The sequence below is a fragment of the Hyperoodon ampullatus genome (assembly GCF_949752795.1).
Source record: "Hyperoodon ampullatus genome assembly, chromosome: 9".
Lineage (NCBI taxonomy): Eukaryota > Metazoa > Chordata > Mammalia > Artiodactyla > Ziphiidae > Hyperoodon > Hyperoodon ampullatus.
In genome coordinates this window covers 105,880,892-105,900,074 of record NC_136922.1, presented here as the reverse complement: position 1 = coordinate 105,900,074, position 19,183 = coordinate 105,880,892, and the positions used below count along the sequence as shown (strand labels likewise).

General features: G+C 48.3%; 1 protein-coding gene across 1 annotated transcript in view; it reads left to right on the top strand.

Annotated features, from left to right (window-relative positions):
* Window positions 1-19,183, top strand: part of PAXIP1 (PAX interacting protein 1) — a gene marked incomplete at its 3' end in the record, with an annotated part of 78,849 nt that overhangs the window by 23,287 nt on the left and 36,379 nt on the right. The window contains exons 7-16 of the mRNA XM_079711891.1: window positions 1,805-2,216; window positions 2,702-2,796; window positions 9,692-9,787; window positions 10,689-10,826; window positions 11,445-11,566; window positions 11,986-12,170; window positions 13,365-13,408; window positions 14,579-14,649; window positions 15,759-15,861; window positions 16,904-17,072. Coding sequence (XP_079568017.1) covers window positions 1,805-2,216; window positions 2,702-2,796; window positions 9,692-9,787; window positions 10,689-10,826; window positions 11,445-11,566; window positions 11,986-12,170; window positions 13,365-13,408; window positions 14,579-14,649; window positions 15,759-15,861; window positions 16,904-17,072 — 1,435 coding nt within the window. The remainder of the gene's footprint in view (window positions 1-1,804; window positions 2,217-2,701; window positions 2,797-9,691; window positions 9,788-10,688; window positions 10,827-11,444; window positions 11,567-11,985; window positions 12,171-13,364; window positions 13,409-14,578; window positions 14,650-15,758; window positions 15,862-16,903; window positions 17,073-19,183) is intronic.

Sequence of the window (19,183 nt, the reverse complement as noted above, 5' to 3'; positions counted from 1 at the left end):
CCCTGACCCCATTACCCCTGTGCCAGACCAGGCCCACCTTTGTGTGGGCTCGTGGCCCATCTACAGATATCCAGGCAGGGTCCCCTCCCCACTCCTGTCTGCTTTTTTTTTTTTTGCGGTACGCGGGCCTCTCACTGTTGTGGCCTCTCCCGTTGCGGAGCACAGGCTCCGGACGCGCAGGCTCAGCGGCCATGGCTCACGGGCCCAGCCACTCCGCAGCATGTGGGATCCTCCCGGACCGGGGCACGAACCCGTGTCCCCTGCATCAGCAGGCGGACTCTCAACCACTGCGCCACCAGGGAAGCCCCTGCCTGCTTTTTTATGGAAATGTTAGCATCCCAAATGCTGTTCTGTATACTTGGGCAGGGTATGTGGTGGGGTTCATTTCTCCCTCCACTTTACTGGGTATTTTTTAACACTTGCGTAGAGAAGAATTAGTTATCCTGTTAATTACAAACGTATTGAAAACTTTTTTTCCTTCTCAGAGCTCAACTTGAGGAGTTTTCGAAGTACCCAAAGAGTCTCCTTATAGAGATGTCTTACCTATAGGCTGATTTCAAAGACAGATGTACTCAAACCCTTGAGTTTAACTTATTTCAATTTTAATTTATTTCACCACTAAATCCAAAGTCTGTTACTCTTGCAAATTATATAACCTTTATGTTTTGGAGTCTGTTTTAAGTGCAAGAGATATGTCAAAAACATATTTGAGATTTTTGTATAGGTTTGGTTTATGTGCAAGTTGCATTTCTGGAGTTTTATTTAAATGACAAGGATGTTTTAATGGGGATAAATTGTATCGATTGACTTTTCGTAAAATCTGTTTGTTACTGGTTTCCTTGACCATGAGAAGTTGGCTTCCAATTTTTGTTACTTGAGCATGTTGGGAAAATTCATCGTATGACACGTTTCTTTTGTTACATCCAGTGCTGCGCAGGGTAGTAAAATGACATGGCGATCTGACGCTCAGCGAGCTGGTGTCTCCTGGTCCCGGTCCGGCCCCTTCCCGCCCTGCAGCTTGTTCAGCTCTCGGGCCGACTCCTGTCCCTGGGAGGGAGGCTGAGCTCAACCTCAGCTGGCTGGCGGCGGGGTTCTCTAGCTTGAGGTGTCTGTCCCACGTGTGGAGCTCCCATCACCTCTGAGGAAGGCGAGTGTACCAGCTGTGCTGAGGGCCTCTCGGCTGGGGGAAGGTCGACCACGCACACAGACGTGGTGCTGGTGTCTCTTCCGTCCCTCGTTCGTGTGACAGCAGGACGACCGCAGACGGGAGGGGCCGGCGGCTGCTCTCCAGGGTCGCTTGTGTCCCGTGCCTTCACTCGGGTGGGGTCTTTGCGTCCTCCTCTGCTGGACCCCTTGCTCCTTTGGGAAGTGGCAGCTGTGGGAAGGAGGCTTGGGTCAGGCTCTCCGGCTGCCGGTGCCTTCATGGCCGGGCAGGAGGGGGCCCCGGAGGGACAAGGCCACGCCCCGGGGCCGGCGAGGTCAGTGTGGCCGAACACCCATCCCTCTGCTCTAGAGCACATCAGCCACTTGAGCTTGTGTCAGTCAACTTTCACTCATTAGCTTGTTCCACTTCACTTAGGTTAGTTTCACTTTTTGGTGAAGATGTCTCACAATATGAACTTATTTGCTTCACGGAGACTGGTGATGCTTAGTGCACAGGAGACAATGGCAGTTGCGTTTGCACCGTCCGGTTAGCGAACGTCTGGCTGACGGCGTGTAGGGTGTGCCGTCACCCTCCTGACGAGGGCCGGGGAGCACACGTCAGCAGCTGCTGATGACCACCTTGCCTGATTTCTGTTTCCAGATCTTACAGTCCCTCGCAGCTCCGACGAAGACCTTGGAGCCGCAGGTGAACCATGGCCAGCAGGGCCATGCGAACGCAGCGCTGCTCAGCCAGGCGAAAGTGACCCCGGAGCCACATCTGTCGCCGCCACCGCCGCCGCCGGCCCCGCCGTCCGTCCTGCACCTGCCGCCCCAGCAGGCCCTGCAGCTCCAGCAGCAGCCTTACCCGCCGCCGCCGCCGCATCCATTTCGGCCGCCGCCGCAGGCCCACCAGCATCAGTTCCCCCCGCAGCAGCAGGCGCTGCAGCACCAGCTCGCACACTTGCAGCAGCTCCAGCGCCTGCACCAGCAGCAGCAGATGCAAACGCAGACACCCCAGGCCCCACCGTGCCAGCCGCAGTACCAGCTGTTTGGACATGACCCAGCAGTAGAGAGTTAGTAATGTGGTTTCTTCTTTCTTTTTCTCCCAAAAGTCCTGTACTTACTTGGAGAGTGTTTGCAGGTATAGTAAGGATTCATGCCAAAATAACTCTTAGAAAACGGGGAATGGGGGTCTCGTTACCTAACAAAGGATATAGTTAGGAGGACGGAACAGTTAGATCTCTTTGGTACTTTGGGACGCCATACCCTGAAGTGAACACTGGCGTCCATAGAACATCAGGCTGCCGCAGGGACCAACTCGGGATGCTCAGTGCCCAGGCAGGAACCGTTGGTTTCATGTTCTCAGTCACTTAACGTAGACAGGCGAGCAGCTATGTTTGCAGCAGTATGCCAGCGGCCCTCACTGTCCTGGTGGATACGTGGTGGTCAAGCGTGAGTCGCTTCACGCATGCATGTTGAACGCTGCAAAATGAGCTTGTTTATGTTTTGTGCACACATTCATGGGGTTGGGACTTTAATTTGTATGATTCTATTCTAGTTCCAGAAGAAGGCTTCTTACTGGGATGTGTGTTTGCAGTTGCGGATTATCCAGAGCAGATGTCTGACAAACAGCTGCTGGCCACCTGGAAAAGGGTAAGGTTACTGAGATGCAGATACATATACGTATACACATACATATAATACCTGAAGGTGTTATGGGCATTTTTATTAACACCCCCCGGGACCTTGGGCAGATCCGCTGTCTGGGCTTTAGTTTTCCTAACTGTAAGGGGAAAAGGTTGGACTTTCTCATTCTTAAGATTATTTTCAGTCCTGAAATTCTGAGTGGCACGGATGACTTGTATATAACCGGGGGTGTGGGAAGAAGATCGGGTTTTGGTGCCCTCGGGTTGGGACCCTGGATTTATATGTAGCTGTGTCATCTCTGTTCTCCAAAGGCGAGTGGCTGGAAGGGACTGCAGAGTCTTCTAGCCCAGGTGTGGAACTGAGTCCGTTGATTGATTTATTAGTTTGCACGGTGGCCTTCAAAGAAAAGGAAAAGTAAACACTTTCTCTTGCAGTGCCACAAATCAAAATTGAGTCCAATTTTCTTTAAAAACATGAGTTTGTGTGCTTCAGATGCATCTTCAGTGGGCTTCCCTGCAAGCGTTGGTGTTTAAGCCCCCGCCATGTGCCAGGCACACTGTCAGACCTAGGGAACGCTGGTGACTGAACAGGAGCGAGGAAATGGTGAAACGGGTAGAGGAACGGCCGCACGCTCAGGTGATGGTGAACGGCACGTTGGGTGCTGGAGGGCCTGGAGGAAGGCGCTGGCCGGGGCGGGGCTTGTTAAGCAGAGGACCCGTCTGCAAGGCCGAGGCCGAGTAAGAGTTCCGGGGAGGGAGGGGTCCCCGTGGAGAGAGTGGCATCGGCAGGGCCACGGGGCCGCGGAAGGGGTGGGGTTAGGGTCGGGGCCCGGGAGGCACGGAGGGCCGGAGACCAAGGCCAGGCCGCCCCTTCCAAGACCCAACTTACCTGGCACGTTGTAGGAACCGGAGTTTGCTCCCCATCGTCTTGAGAGTGTGTGGAGCGTGGGCAGGTGTGCGAGCGGCCGTGAGATGTTGGGCACGGGAGGCTGGAGAGGTGGCTGGGCCGGGGCTTGGTTGGGAAGCACTGAGCACCCGAAGGAGGGCAGTCGCCAGGGGCGGGAGAGGAGACGCCTGTCTGAGAGTTACAGCGGCAGATTTTTTTTTTTTTTTGAATTATGGAAGTGTAGGGGGTAATGATATTTAGAAACTATCCCGAAAAAAAAGTAGAACAAAATTCAGAGATACGAAGAGGTTTGCTTTCGGTTTTGGGGGGTTTTGTTTTTGTTTGTCAGTGAAAGGGTTAGCCCGAGAGGTCCAAAATTAAGTCCTGGAAGTTTGGGAACAGAGGAAATGAAGGCAAGAAAGTTGAAAGAAGGTCGCTTATAACTGAAGGGCGCTTCTGCAGATTGAAAGGAGAGAAGAGGGCGCTGTTCGGGCCGCCGCGAAGGTGCAGCATGTGAGGGCTGCCCGGGCTCAAGGCTGAGGACACATACCAGCAGGACCTGGGCGGGCGTCTGGCTCTCAGAGGCAGCCCGTGATTCCCAGCCTAGGATGCCGTATCCAGTCCGTCAGTCACATGGGACTGTGGGATGAAGATATTTTCAGACTCCCCCAGTCGAAAACTGTGCCTGCCGAAAACTGTGCCTGCCGTGCCACCCAAGAGGAGGGTGTGGCCAAGGGTGGGGCTTGACCCAGAGATGGAAAGGGATTCCGAGGGTGAGGCTGCAGGGCAGTGCAGACGGGCGTGAGGGCTGGTGGGGAGGGAGCAGCCAGCACCGGAGTGGGGGGCGGCGTCCGGGAGGGACGGCACGGGGTGGGGGAGGCAGGTCGCCGGAGGGGCTGGACCGTGTGAAGCGGAGGGGACGCTGCGTTCGTCTTCTGTTGCTCTGTGACGACTCCCCCGAGACTCTGACTTGAAACAACAGATGCTCACTACCCCGTGGTTCCTGTGTGGGCTGGGAGTCCTGAAGTGGCTTAGCGGGTGGCTAGAGCCCTGGCCCCCAGGAGGCTGCATCTGAGGGCTCTGCTGGGCTGCAGGAACCGCTTAGAATGCCGCCCCCATGGCTCTTGGGGGGCTCACCCCCCCGCCCCAGGCCTCTCCAGGGAGTGCATCCGCTCAGCGTGGCGCCGGCTCCCCCGTGGCTTTGCTGAGGCCGCATGCCATCACCCAGCGCGCTCTGTTGGTCTGGCCCACGCTCCAGGCTGAGTCCAGCCCTGGCCCCTGGAGGGAGGAGGGTCAGGTGACATGCTTTTGAGCCAGCACGTTGTATTTCTTTGAAGAGTCTGTGAAAGAAATAGTGAAAGGTGCATGGAAAGCTGAGAAAAAGACAGGTGAGAAGGAGGGGAACGAGGCATTTGTTAACACCAGGGAAAGCAAAAGTTGGTAGCAGAAAGGAACTTCGTCCCCGTGTGCCCTGATGGACCAGGTGGTGAGCCATACTGTATTAAATCCCAAAGGCTGATTGAAATAGGGACTGTGATAGAACCAAATTAGGAAGGCACACGTGTGTGTGTGTGTGTGTGTTTTAGTTTCTGGGGGGAAGGTGGCCTCCACAGTAGGAGGTTGGTAGATAACATCTGAAGCTAAAAAACAAAGAAATAGCACAGAATGTATTAGTTAGAACATATTACTATTTACCAGAAGACAGAGTTACAGAGCTGGATATGGCAGCCTTAGGGGAGTGGAAAGTGAATAGGGTAGCAAACTGCTGGCTTTGTCCTGGGCCTCGTTAAACTATGTTTATGCATCACTTTAATCAACATAAAAATCAAACTTTAAAAGTAGTAAATGGAGAGGAGTGGGTCAGGATGGCAGAGGAGAACAACGTGGAGCTCACCTCCTTCCACAGATACGTCCGAAATACATGTACGTGTGGAAGCGGTTCTCACACAATGCCTACTGAATGCTGGCAGAAGACCTCGGACTTCTGAAGAGGCAAGAAAATCTCCACGTAACCAGGTAGGACAAAAGAAAAAAGAAAAAAAAAAGGAATCGGGATGGGGCCTGCGCCCCTGGGAGGGAGCTGTGAAAGAGGAAAGGTTCCTGCACCCTGGGAGGCCCCTCCCTGTCAGGGAGATCAGCCGGGACAGAAAGGGAGCTTCCGAACATACGAAGAAGAACTTACACCAATCCTTCTCAGACTCTTCCAAAAGACTGAAGAGGAGGGAACACTCCCGAAGACCTCTGTGCAGCCACCATCACCCTGATACCAAAGCCAGACAAAGACACTACCAAAAAAGAAAATTACAGGCCAGTATCTTTGATGAACATAGATGGATGCAGGAATGCTCAACAAAGTATTAGCAAACCTAACCCAACAAAACATAAAAAAGATGATAACACCATGACCAAGTGGGATGCAGCCCAAGTTCACGAGGATGGTTCAGCATACACAAATCAATCGGTGTGATACAGCATGTCAACAAAAGAATAGACAAAAACCACATGATCATCTCAATAGATGCAGAAAAAGCATTTGACGAAATTCAACATCCATTCGTGATTAAAAACTCTTACCAAAGTGGGTATGGAGGGACCAAAATATAATAAAAGCTATTTATGACAAACCCACAGCCAATACAATACTCAACAGTGAAAAGCTGAAAGCCCTCCTGTGAAAATCTGGAACAAGACAAAGATGCCCACTCTCACCTCTTCTATTCAACATAGTTTTGGAAGTCCTAACCACAGCAGTCAGACAAGAGATAAAAAGGTACCCGAAGTGATCGGGAAGAGGTAGAATTGTCATTATATTCATGTAACGTGATGCATACAGAAAACCCCAAAGACTACACACAAAACTGAGTTCAGCAAGGCAGGAGGAGGATACAACATACAGAAATCGGTTGCATTTCTGTATTCTAATAATGAAATATCAAAATGGGAATGTAAAGAAAACAATTCCTTTTAAAATCGTACTCCCCAAAATAAAATACTTAGGAATAAACCTGGCCAAGGAGGTGAAAGACTTCCAGGCTGAGAACTATAAAACATTAATAAAGGAAATTGAAGATGACTGAAAGAAATGGAAAGCTATCCCATGCTCTTGGATGGGAAGAACTAATATTGTTAAAATGGCCATACTACCCAAAGCAATCTACAGGTTTAATGTCACCCCTATCAAATTACCCATGACATTTTCCACAACTAGAACAATCCTAAAATTTATATGGAACCATAAAAGACCCAGAATTGCCAAAGCAATCCTGAAGAAAAAGAACAAAGCAGGAGCCATGACCCTCCCAGACTTCAGACAATACTACAAAGCTACGGTAATCAAAACAGTGCGTGGTACTGGCACAAAAACAGACATGGATCAGTGGATCAGTGGGCCCAATAGAGTGCCCAGAAATAAACCCACACAGTTACAGTCAGTTAATCTTCAACAAAGGAGGCAAGAATATACAATGGAGAAGAGACAGGCTCTTCAGCAAGTGGTGGTGGGAAAGCTGGACAGCTGCATGTAAGTCAGTGAAGTTAGAACACACCCTCACACCTACACAAAAGTAAATTCAAAATGGCTTAAAGATTTAAACGTAAGACATTACACCATAAAACTCCTAGAAGAGAATACAGGAAAAGCATTCTCTTTGACTTAAATCATACCCATGTTTTCTTAGGCCAGTCTCCCAAGGCAGTAGAAATAAAAGCAAAAATAAACAAATGGGACCTGATCAAACTTACAAGCTTTTGCACAGCAAAGGAGACCATAAACAAAATGAAAAGGCAACCTACCGACTGGGAGAAAATCTTTGCAAATGATGCAACCGCCAAGGGCTTAATTTCCAAAATACACAAACAGCCTCATACAACTCAACCACAAAAAAAACAACCCAGGGCTTCCCTGGTGGCGCAGTGGTTGAGAGTCCGCCTGCCGATGCAGGGGACACGGGTTCGTGCCCCGGTCCGGGAAGATCCCACATGCCGCGGAGCTCCTGGGCCCGTGAGCCGTGGCCGCTGAGCCTGCACGTCCGGAGCCTGTGCTCCACAACGGGAGAGGCCACAACAGTGAGAGGCCCGCATATCACAAAGAAAAACAAAAACAAACAAAAAAAACAACCCAATTGAAAAATGGATAGAGGACCTAAAATAGACATTTCTCTAAAGTAGACATAGAGATGGCCAATAGGCACACGAAAAGATGCTCAGTATCACGAATTATTAGAGAAAAGCAGACCAAAACTACCATGAGGTATCACCTCACACAGGTCAGAATGGCCATCATTAAAAATAACAAATACAAATAACAAATGCTGGAGAGGGTGTGGAGAAAAGGGAACCCTCCTACACGGTTGGTGGGAATGTAAGTTGGTGCAGCCACTATGGAAAACAGTATGGAGGCTCCTCAAAAAGCTAAAACTAGAACTACTGTGTGATCCAGCAGTCCCACTGCTGGGCATAAACCTAGACAAAACTGTAATTCAAAAAGACACATGCACCCCTGTGTTCATAGCAGCACTATTCACAATAGCCAAGGCGTGGAAGCAACCTAAATGTCCGTCGACAGATGAATGGATAAGGAAGACGTGGCACATATCTGCAATGGAACATTACTCAGCCATAAGAAGGAATGAAATAATGCCATTTGCAGCAACCTGGATGGACCTAGAGATGATCATACCGAGTGAAGTAAGCCAGACAGAGAAAGACAAATATCATATGATATCACTTAGCTGTGGAATCTAAAATGCTACACAAATGAACCTATCTACAAAACAGAAGCAGACTCATGAACACACAGAACAGACTTGTGGTCGCCCAGAAGCAGCGGGTTGTGGGGGCGGACGGAGTGGGAGGGAGTGTGAGGTCAGCAGGTGTAAGCGAGCGCGCAGAGAGTGGCCAGGCGCAGGGTCCTGCTGTAGCGCACAGGGAGCTGCGTTCAACGTGCTGTGATGAACCGTAACGGAAAAGAATATTTTAGGGAAAGGATTTGTATATGTGTATGTGTAACTGAATCACTGTGCCGTGCACCTGAAACTAACACCACATTGTAAATCAACTAGACTCCAGTTTAAAAAACATTTTTTTTAATAAAAAATTTTAAAAAGTCGTAAATGAAATGGAACTGTTTCGTGGGGCAGGTCTTTTTAACGTATAAAGTTCTCGCTCTTTCCATATATACAGCGTTTTAAGTTTTGACCAGTTCCCCTCAGTGCCACACAACTATGTAACCACTGCTGTCGGGGTACGGGACAGTCCCCTCAGCCCAAAAAACTGAATCTGTTTTTTAAAATAATTTTCTGTTGTTCAAAGACTTCATTTTGACCTTTTTTTTTCTTTTCCCCTTTTAGAATAAAGTTCCTTAAAAGCAGTGATTCTAGCCCCGGGGGACGATTGGCAATGTCTGAAACAGTTTTCACTGTCGCAGCTGGGGGAGTGTTATTGGCATCTCAGGGGGAGAGGTCAGGGGTGCTGCGGGCCCCCTGAGACGCTCAGGATGCCCCCCACCCCCCGCAGCTCAGTCAGCTGGTGTAAAACGTCCGTAATGCCCAGTTGAGAAACCCTGTTTTAGAAAGAGCATTGGGCTTCCCTGGTGGCGCAGTGGTTGAGAATCTGCCTGCCGATGCAGGGGACACGGGTTCGTGCCCCAGTCTGGGAAGATCCCACATGGCACAGAGCGCCTGGGCCCGTGAGCCATGGCCGCTGAGCCTGCGCATCCGGAGCCTACGCTCCGCAACGGGAGAGGCCACAACAGTGAGAGGCCCGCGTACAGCAAAAGAAAAAAAAAGAAAGAGCATTCCACTTTTCCTTTGGAAATGCAGATGGAATGGTGTTAAAGTTCATTTTTATTGTACAGTGCAGCGTGGAAAAGTCCGTAGAAATAACTGATAACATATCTTTTATACTTTTGGGGAACTAGACGATGAAAACGTATAATGGATTCTTTTAAAAGCTGTCTTATTTGAAACTACAGTTCCCTCCTCCCCTGACTGTGACTCTGGGTCTTGTGCGTGTCTAGATAATCCAGGCGCACGGAGGTGCCGTGGACCCCACGTTCTCGAGCCGCTGCACACACCTGCTCTGTGAGAGTCAAGTGAGCGGGCTGTTCGCACAGGTGAGTGGAGGCTCAGCTGCGGTGTGACTGAGTCTGTCCCTTTCTCTGGACAGTGTTAGTGTCCTGAGTGACCCTAGTGAGGCTCGGGGTTGGAAAGGACTTTCTTCTACTGATTCTCCTCGGGCTTTGCTGGGATAGATGGATCCCTCTGTGGCCACCAGGCCTTTCTGTCTGTGAGGAGTGGAGCAGGGGAAGCCCCAGGTGGTGCTGGGGAGGGTAGACGGCCTTCCGCTCCCGTCCAGGGCCACGCTGAACGCAGAGCGGCCGGAGCGGGATTTCTTAACTGTTGGGGGGATTCGCGTGCAGGCCTGACCCGGTCAGTCCTCCGAGCTTCTGTCCTCCTGCAGAGCAGAAGCCTCCTCCTCAGTATTACCTGCTCTCATCCCCTGAAGGTTCCTTTCTTCTCTTTTCTTAAAAATGTTATTTGTAGACAGACAGGTGTCAGTGTGTGTGACACACGGCCTCTAAGGAACCCCTGTCACAGAGTAGGTAGTGGTGCCTGTGGGGAGGCGCTCCGCGCTTACTTTTAGGTGAGCAGTTGCGTTCTTTCGTGACTTGTGTGCAGGGCCCTCTGTGTTCTCGTGGGGCGGTTTTAATTTTGATGATCAGAAATGTCATCTCCTTCCATGACTGAAGTTACTTCCAGGTTGTCAGACGTGTAGCTCTTCTCCCCGTGGTCGGCTCTTGTTCTTGGGTGGCCAGTAACGTTTTCGGGGTGTGTTAAAATTAACCTGCGACACTGTTGCAGTTCATGACTTCAGAAATTGAGTGCTAAGCTCGTGAAATTCCTTTATTTATAGGACTCCCATTAAAGGTGGCCTTGTTAGCTGCCCAGCCTTACAGTCTGTGTTTAGCCTGCAGTGAAAGCCCCCGAGACCAGCCCGTGCTCTTGCGTTTGCAGGCGGTGAAGGAGAGGAAGAGGTGTGTCACGGCGCACTGGCTGAACGCGGTGCTGAAGAAGAAGCGCCTCGTGCCGCCCCATCGGGCCCTGCACTTCCCCGTGGCCTTCCCGCCCGGGGGGAGGCCGTGCTCGCAGCACGTAAGGCTCACCCCTCCCCCTCTGCCGCGCGGGCTCGTCTGCTCCCGTGTCCCCCGTGGGCTGCGAACGGCCCACTGGCCGGTGCCGAGCACGAAGGCATCTTCTTTCCTTCTGTTCTCCTGTGACAGTCGCGGCTTCCTGCACAGGCCGCTGTTTCGTTGACTCTCCTAAGCCTTTGACACCGTTTCATAAATTCCTGAAATAAAGCGAGCGACTTAAACCAGAAGTGGCTGCTGTTGGCCAGACGTTATCACTTGTGGGTTCTCCCACTCAGCTGAGCTCAAAATTGGGATCAGTACGAAGAACTGACTAATATTTATATGCTTAATAGAGTAACTTCATTAAGATTATCTGAACGGTGTCATAGCAACACAAAAATGGTTTTCCCATACTTTGTATGTTTGTTTTCCATCCCCTTGCTGGCTGTGTGTGGAACATTTTCACCATTAACAAAGTTCTGGTTTTGACATTCTTAGACATGATGTCACTAGATACCTCTCGTGATGCCAAAGAAGGAATGGAAACACCCGTGTCTATAAAACAACTAAAATGTAGAAGAGTTTATTAACTGGGTCAAATTGTTGTTATATTTTGGCCTTACTTGCTCTTTTCCCTTAGATTATTTCTGTGACTGGATTTGTTGACAGCGACAGGGATGACCTGAAGTTGATGGCTTACTTGGCAGGTGCCAAGTACACGGGCTATCTGTGCCGCAGCAACACAGTTCTCATCTGCAAAGAGTAAGCACGGTTCTGAAGCCATTACTTAATCTTCAGTTTATACACGCTGTAGTGGCTGTTTCAGCAGTTCTGTATTCCTTAATATATCTTAGTTTTGTGACGGAAATTAGGGTGTGAAAATCAAAGTCTGTTAACAGGATAGCAACGATATTTATGATAATGCTAGCAGAAGAATGAAATCAGATGAATTAATGAGATGCAGTTTAGCCCTGGTAACAGCAGGAAGGTAAAGGTAGGCCTAGCAATGGTCTCGTGACCCACGTGTGCGCTTCCTTACCAGCCAGGGTCGGCTCTGCAGAAACATCCCTGTCATTTCTAGTGTGAGAAAATGTGGACTGGCTTTGTTGAATATAAATATAAATTTGAACACAGAACTCTAACATTTAGTAAATGTGTTTTCTCTTCCAAAAAAAAAAAAGACCAACTGGTTTGAAGTATGAGAAAGCCAAAGAGTGGAGGATCCCGTGCGTGAACGCCCAGTGGCTGGGAGACATCCTTCTGGGGAACTTGGAGGCCCTGCGGCAGATTCAGTACGGCCGCTACACCACCTTCAGCCTGCAGGACCCTTTCGCCCCGGCTCCGCACTTGGTTTCAAACCTTCTGGGTAAGTGGGGCCGGTTCCACGTTGCCGCCAGCTTGCGTACTAAGCACCGGTCTTGGCTTCGGCCCTCTCATCATTCTGATTTAATTTCCCGTTTCCTCGCCACACTGTCTTCCTCTGCACTCTGCCCAGGAGTTTTTGTTGGTGTGTATTTTGGTTTACTTTTTAAAAATGGACCCTCAGAGGTAGAAGGAACGTGCAGAAGCCTGCTGATCTTGTCTCAAGCCGGCTCTGGTCTGTCCAAGGCGCCCCATGAGCCGTAGCCCACCTCCCCTTCAGCTGCGCAAAACTCGTGGGAGGATCACTACCCCGGCTGTACACACTACAGCACTTAATGTTACTGCATTTACTGAACTGAACGTTACTCCAGAAAACGGGCGTTCAATTTGAGCACTGCTTTAACGTGCTGTCTCTCAAAGGAGCCTGTTAAGTTCCGGTTTGAGCGGCTTCAGTCACGAGAAAGCTTGTCTTCATTCTGAGCTGTGGTCCGCTGGCTTCCCTGTGACGCACCTGCTGGTGTGACGTCACCTGGTCCTCAGTGGACACGCGCCCTCGGTGCTCAGCACGGTCGCCGCCCGGCGCGCTGAGTTCCTTGGTGTCAGCCCCCTCGTCGCAGTCGGTTTCTTAGAAGCTGGACTGTGTGGCTCCCAGAATTGGCCGGGGGGACAGCACACGCGGGGCGGGCAGCCTCTGCTGTGCTGCGTGCTCCTGCTTTGCTCAGGGCTGCCTCACATGCAAAACTAGGCCCCTGCGGGCTCTCCCGGGAGCCGCCGCCCCTCACTGTGCAGCCACTTAGTGACAGTCCTCACATTTTCCCCTTATTAAAGGTTGTCCGCCAAGCCACCGTGTGTCCAGGATTACCCGCTCCTGAAAGGGCTTTTTGTGTTTTTGTTGTTGTTGTTGATGATATACTTCCTTTTTTTTTTTTTTAATTGGAGGATAGTTGATTTACAGTGTTGTGTAAGTTTCAAGTGTACAGCAAAGTGAATCAGTCCTACATATATGTGTATCTATTATTATTTTTAGATTCTTTTCCCATGTAGGTCATTACAGAGTATTGAGCAGAGTTCCCTGTAGGTCGTTTGTAGTTATCTGTTTCATATATAGTAGTGTGTGTATGGGTCATGAAAAGGCTTTTGTAACACGGCTTATCTGTTGACACAGTATATCTGATAAGTAACCCGTTTCTCTCTTTAGATGCTTGGAGAGTTCCACTGAAAGTGTCAGCAGAGTTGCTGATGGTATGTCAAGCTAATAACCTTACTTTGGCTGTTACTGTGTATTATACACATGCAGGAGGGATACGTTTGTATTTGTAAATTAAGAATTCTTTTAGTAGTTTGTCACCATAACAGATGAGGGCTGTTCTTCTCTCCTGTCGTAGCTGTTGAGTATACCCTGCATCTTTTTTTTCTTAATTGATGATATTGTCAGTTATTCATATTTATACATGTTAGGAACATTATCGCTTCAAAGCTATACGATTGCTTAAAGAATCGGAGAGCTGAGTAAGACGACGTGTTTCCATAGGGTCAGGGAGGCAAGAGCTGAGGCGTTAGTGCAGGAGCCCTGGACCCACAGCTCACTCTGCAGGAGCCCGGACCTCACCGTGATGGGACCATTCCCGCATGTCCCAGGTGGGGTTCCAGCCCACTGGCTGAGCTCTGATAGGGTACCTTCAGGAGGGACCGTTCTGGACCTGAAGGCCAGCAGTTGTTTGTTACGAAACAAGTGAGGGGGGGCCTGGGGGGCCTTCTGCCCTCTCACCTCAGATCGAGAGGTCATTGCTTCAAGTAGTAAAACAGAGAAAGTGTATTTGTGGACAAAGGTCTGCATAGAGGTGAGGCAAGGGTGGAGGCTGACTGGGGTGTTCCTCCAGGGGCACCAGCCTCCCCCCGCCCTTCGGCTCAGCGTGTCCGCAGGTCAGGGGCTCCAGCTGGTTCCAGGAACGTGGGCGCCCTGTGCCTGGGGACCGGAGCGGCCTTCAGCACCTTGCCCCACCCTCCAGAGCGCTGTGACCTGATCGTCCTGAACCCTCATGGGTGACATCTCAGTTCAGGAAGAGTCTCTTTTTGGGCATATAGTTGCAATGAGTATGTTTTCCAAATTCCAAACTGAGACACAAGACAAAATATTTGAAGTGAAAAGTGTTCTGAAAAGTTCAAGGTTGAGGATTAAATCCGTAACGTGAACAGCGAGAGGGGTGAAGACGTTTTAAAGAACTGCTGGGTCTGGTGAATAAAGAGGGTGCCAGCCCAGGGCTTCCGTGGAAGGCTCGCGTGTGTCTGTCTCTTGGCTGGTGAGGCGTGGTGGGTGCGTGTGTCTCGTACACAGTGGGGTAGGTGGAAAGCTCTTGGAAGCTACTGTATTACTGGGGAGACTGATTAAAGTAAATCATATTTTAATCACAGGGTGTACGACTACCTCCCAAACTGAAGCAGAATGAAGCAACTAATATCCAGCCCTCTTCCAAAAGAGCCAGGTATGAAGAATCGCTTTTTTTTTTTTTTAATGGTTGATGAGCTTTTACAGGTTTGTTTTAGAAAATGGTGGCAGTTGGGAAAGTTCCAGAAATGTTCACAGTGAATAGGATCTGGAAGGATTTGCTGATTGCGTCGCAGCTTTATCGTGGCACGTCTCATTTCACAGCTTTATCGTGGCACGTCTCATTTCACTGCTGGAGATAAACAGGGAATAGCCAGTGTTTTTTCCTCTCATTAAAAAAACAGTTGAGTCTTCTCCTTTAACCAGAACCGTGCCAGAACCTCCGGTGTGTAAAACATGAGCTGCTGTGGTGGAACGGGGGTGGGGGACTGGAACCCGCTCCAGGCGTCCTCGGTGTGGGCCCGGGAGCCTGCGTCCCGACCCCTGACCCGGCGGGTCGGCGGGGGGTGGCTGTGTGCAGACCTGTGCTGGTCTCACCTGGTAAAGAGAAGCCGGCAGTTCCGTTAGAACCCAGAGGCCCCCCAGGCCGTGCTCAGCGAGGGTCTTCCCCTCTTCCCTGCCCCTCGGCTCTCCCTCCTGCCATCCCCACACCCGTACAACCTGGGGATGATTGGATTTTTTAGTGAAAGCCTAATTATGTGATTATATGTGTCATTAAAATGCCACAAATAAATTTTTCTTAATTGAATAGACTGTCTCAAATCTAAGCTAAAAATAGGATTTGAGAACATTTAAGGAAATGAAAAAGACTGAGGTTTAATTTAAAATGTGTGCTTGAGTCAAACAGCTTTGTTCCTTGCCTTCTGGGTTGAGACAGGGCAGGTGGAAGACACAGGACTAGAGCCCTCGGGGGGGCCCTCCCGCTCTTCAGGACCAGCAAGGCCAGTGAGAGGGCGGGGGCGGGACTGATGAGGAGAAGTGGCGCGTTGATTGGCTGCTTCCCTTGGAGGTGCCACACGGAGTCCTTTTGGGGGTGACTGTGTGAATGGTGGGAAAGAAAAAAAGAGCAGGTAAGTCACTGTATTTTCCCTTTAAGGAAAGAACACCACACACACTTAAAGCTTGTTAAAGCTATTAAAATCCCTTGTTTGCTAAAGAACATTTTTAAGTAAATAATAGGCGGTCTTTTCTATGTGTATTTTATAGAATTGAAGATATACCACCTCCCACTAAGAAGTTAACACCAGAATTGACCCCTTTTGTGCTTTTCACTGGATTTGAGCCTGTTCAAGTTCAACAGTATATTAAGGTGAAATTTGATTCTAGTTTGCATAAGGATTTTTAGGAATGTTCCTTTCTGTTTATATTTGCTTGAGGCCAGCAGTCTAATTAAACTAACATTTAATCAGGAATATCGTAGTATAAGTGTTCATAGTGTGTATCTATAAACTGCGTGTCATCATTGACTTCCCGCCTCATTCTTGCTACTGCTGCACACTTAGATACTCGCTTTCTTATTAGGAGAAAAACGATTTAGGTGAGTAGACCGAGAACCATGTCTATAATCACGTGAACATTATTAGCAAGCCCACCCGGACATCATTTTCATAAAGACATGAGCTTAAAAGAGTAGCTGTGCCTCTTCAGGTTTTCTGATTGAATCCACAGTCTTTCAAGACTTGTTTTCTTGGGTAGGAGGGTAGCCCCAAGGGGCAGTGGTGTATTTGTGTATTTAGATAAATAAACTTTTTGGAAGTAACACCAGGAGGGATTATGGGATTTTGTTTTGTTATTTTGGGGACAGGGGAGGGTGATGGTTAAGAGTATGAGTTGACCTGTATTATGAGGATTCAAATGTTTTACTTTTTTTTTTTTTTTTAAGGAAAAGAATTATAAATGCTACTATATGTTTAGTATAATTTATTTTCTTTACTTTTAAAATTGAGTATAGTTAAAGAGATCATCTTTTATATGTTTATGTCTTCTCAGTCAATTCTTAGGTCATCATTTCTTAAAATAGAGACAGTATTTTAATGTGCCTCAATAACACTCATTTCAGCTGAGAAAGCCTGGGCAGATTTGCTCCTTATGAAACGAGCTGTGTTGTTTTCAGAATTTTACTTATTTATAGGGATGTCTTATTTAATCTTGATCTGCACAGCACTGATTAGGGAAATGTACATTGTCAATCCTAGTTTTCACTTTCCTCCTACAATGGCGTGGGTTTGGTTTTACCAGTTGCACCATTTTCCGTGGCCGAGGACTCTGTTGGTAGTCTTAGACACGTCCCAGGCCGTGTGCGGCTCTGTAGGCCTAGCTCTCACCTCTGGTCTGTGTTCGTGACCCCCCAGAAGCTCTACATTCTTGGTGGGGAGGTCGCCGAGTCTGCACAGAAGTGCACCCACCTCATCTCCAGCAAGGTGACACGCACCGTGAAGTTCCTGACAGCCATCTCCGTGGTGAAGCACATCGTGACTCCGGAGTGGCTGGAGGAGTGTTTCAAGTGTCAGAAGTTCCTTGGTGAGTAGCAGCATCCGTACCTCAGTGAACTGACTTCAAGAAAAAACCCTTTTAATTTGGCATTATCTCCATTTTCACCCCAGCAAACATCTCCGTTCATTTTTTAACACTCTGTTATTTTATCCATGTAAATTCATAAACTTATTCCATGTTCCAGTCATTTGATTGATATCTTTGCATTTTACCGTGAAATATAATAGAGGGTTTGGTAATTTGGAAGGTATTAGGGGAAGAATACGCTCTGCGTTCCAGCCATGTTGTTTCCTGATGTGAGTGTATTTTGTTTGGAACGCTGGCTGTCGGATGAGATTCCACATGCAGTACAGTGCGCGGTGGGGAGCCCGGTAACGTCCTGGGAACGTCGGGGCAGGTGGGTGGGTCAGTGCATCCCTCCCTTGCCCGTCTCCCACCGTCCAGGGCACCAAAAGTGAAATCCTGTTACTGGCAGTGACACTTAGAGATAGGTTTTTTTCTTAGATTAGTCAGTGCACCCAAGTGTTTTTAGAGCCTTGCTAATCAGCACAGAGCGAATATGATTCCAAGTGACTTTTCTCCGTGGAATAGATTTGCAGCTTCATCTCACGTGTGTTTCCTCTGTTGAGGGCACATCACAGCCTGTTGCCCTCGGCACTGGACAGCACTGTGCTTATAGGCCAGTTAAACAGCAAAAATCACTGACAGAAGCACAAAAGTGTGAAGAAAGTAGCACTAAATGGACCACAGAAGGACCCTTGTTCTCAGAATGAGCTGAACCATGGTGAGCACTGCCGTGTCGGCCCCATCAGGAAGCGCCACGTGGGCAGCTCTGCCACGTCCACAGAGAATTGGAAAGCACCACAGACGCTGGTTTTGAGGTTACAAATAAATTGTACCGAGTGGGCATATTCACAAATACGAAATCCACAAATAACGAGGATCAACTATAGTATGTAGTGTTTAGAAATTTTCAGTTGAGATTTTAGAAATTTTTTTCTTAAAAGATACTAGTGAAATATAAAACCTAACAATGCAGGCAGAAGAAGAAAAACATAGAAACAATACCATAAACGTAGATTAGCTCTCAGTTTTGTATGAGTTACAAAGTTCAGAATGAGAGCGTCTGTTGTTAAATTGAAATTTGAGTTGCTTCATTTATCAAGCTTACCAGTCTGCAAAAAACATTTTTTATCTGTTTATGAAAGTTATAACAATTCATATTTGATGGGCAGTTTTAGCTGACTTTCATTTCTTTATGGCCTTATTAATGTTTGCTGTGTTGGCTTCTGAGGGTTTATAAGGTGGTTCTGGTCTTATTATAAACATTTAATATTCAATATTGAATAATCAAACACATTTCATATTTGATCCCTCAAATTTCAGGATTTCTTAACTTTTCCAGATTGTCATATAGTTGGAATTACACAGGATGCAGCCCTTTCATGTTGGCTTCTTAGTCACATGCATTTATGTTTCCTCTGTGTCTTAGCTCATTTCTTTTTAGCACCAGAGACTGTCCCACTGTCTGGATGGACCTCAGTTTATTTATCCACATCCACTCACCTACTGAAGGGTATCTTTGTTGCTTCCAAGTTTTGGCAATTACAAATAAAGCTGTGTTCTGTGTGCAGCTTTTGTGTGGATGTAAGTTTTCAACTCGTTTGGCTAAATACCAAGCAGGGCGATTGCTGAATCATATGAGAGTAGGTTTAGTTTTGTAAGAAACCATCAAACTGTCTCCCAAAGCGTTGGTACCAGTTTGCTTTCCCATCAGCAGAGTTCCTGTTGCTCCACATCCTCGCCAGCATTTGGTGGTGTCAGTTTCTGACCATTTTAAGAGTTGTGTGGTGGTACCTCATTTTTGTTTTAATTTGCATTTCCCTGATGACATACCATGTTAAGCGTCTTCTCATGTGTTTATTTGCTATCTGTAAAGATATACAGATATATATACAGATATACAGATATACTGTGGTCATGCATCTGTTCAGATCTTCTGTCCATTTTCTAACTGGGTTCTCTTATTGTTGAGTTTTGAGAATTCTTTGTATATTTTGGGTAACAAACAGTCCTTTATCAGATGCATCTTTTGCAAATATTTTCTCCCAGTCTGTGGCCTGTCTTCTCATTCTCTT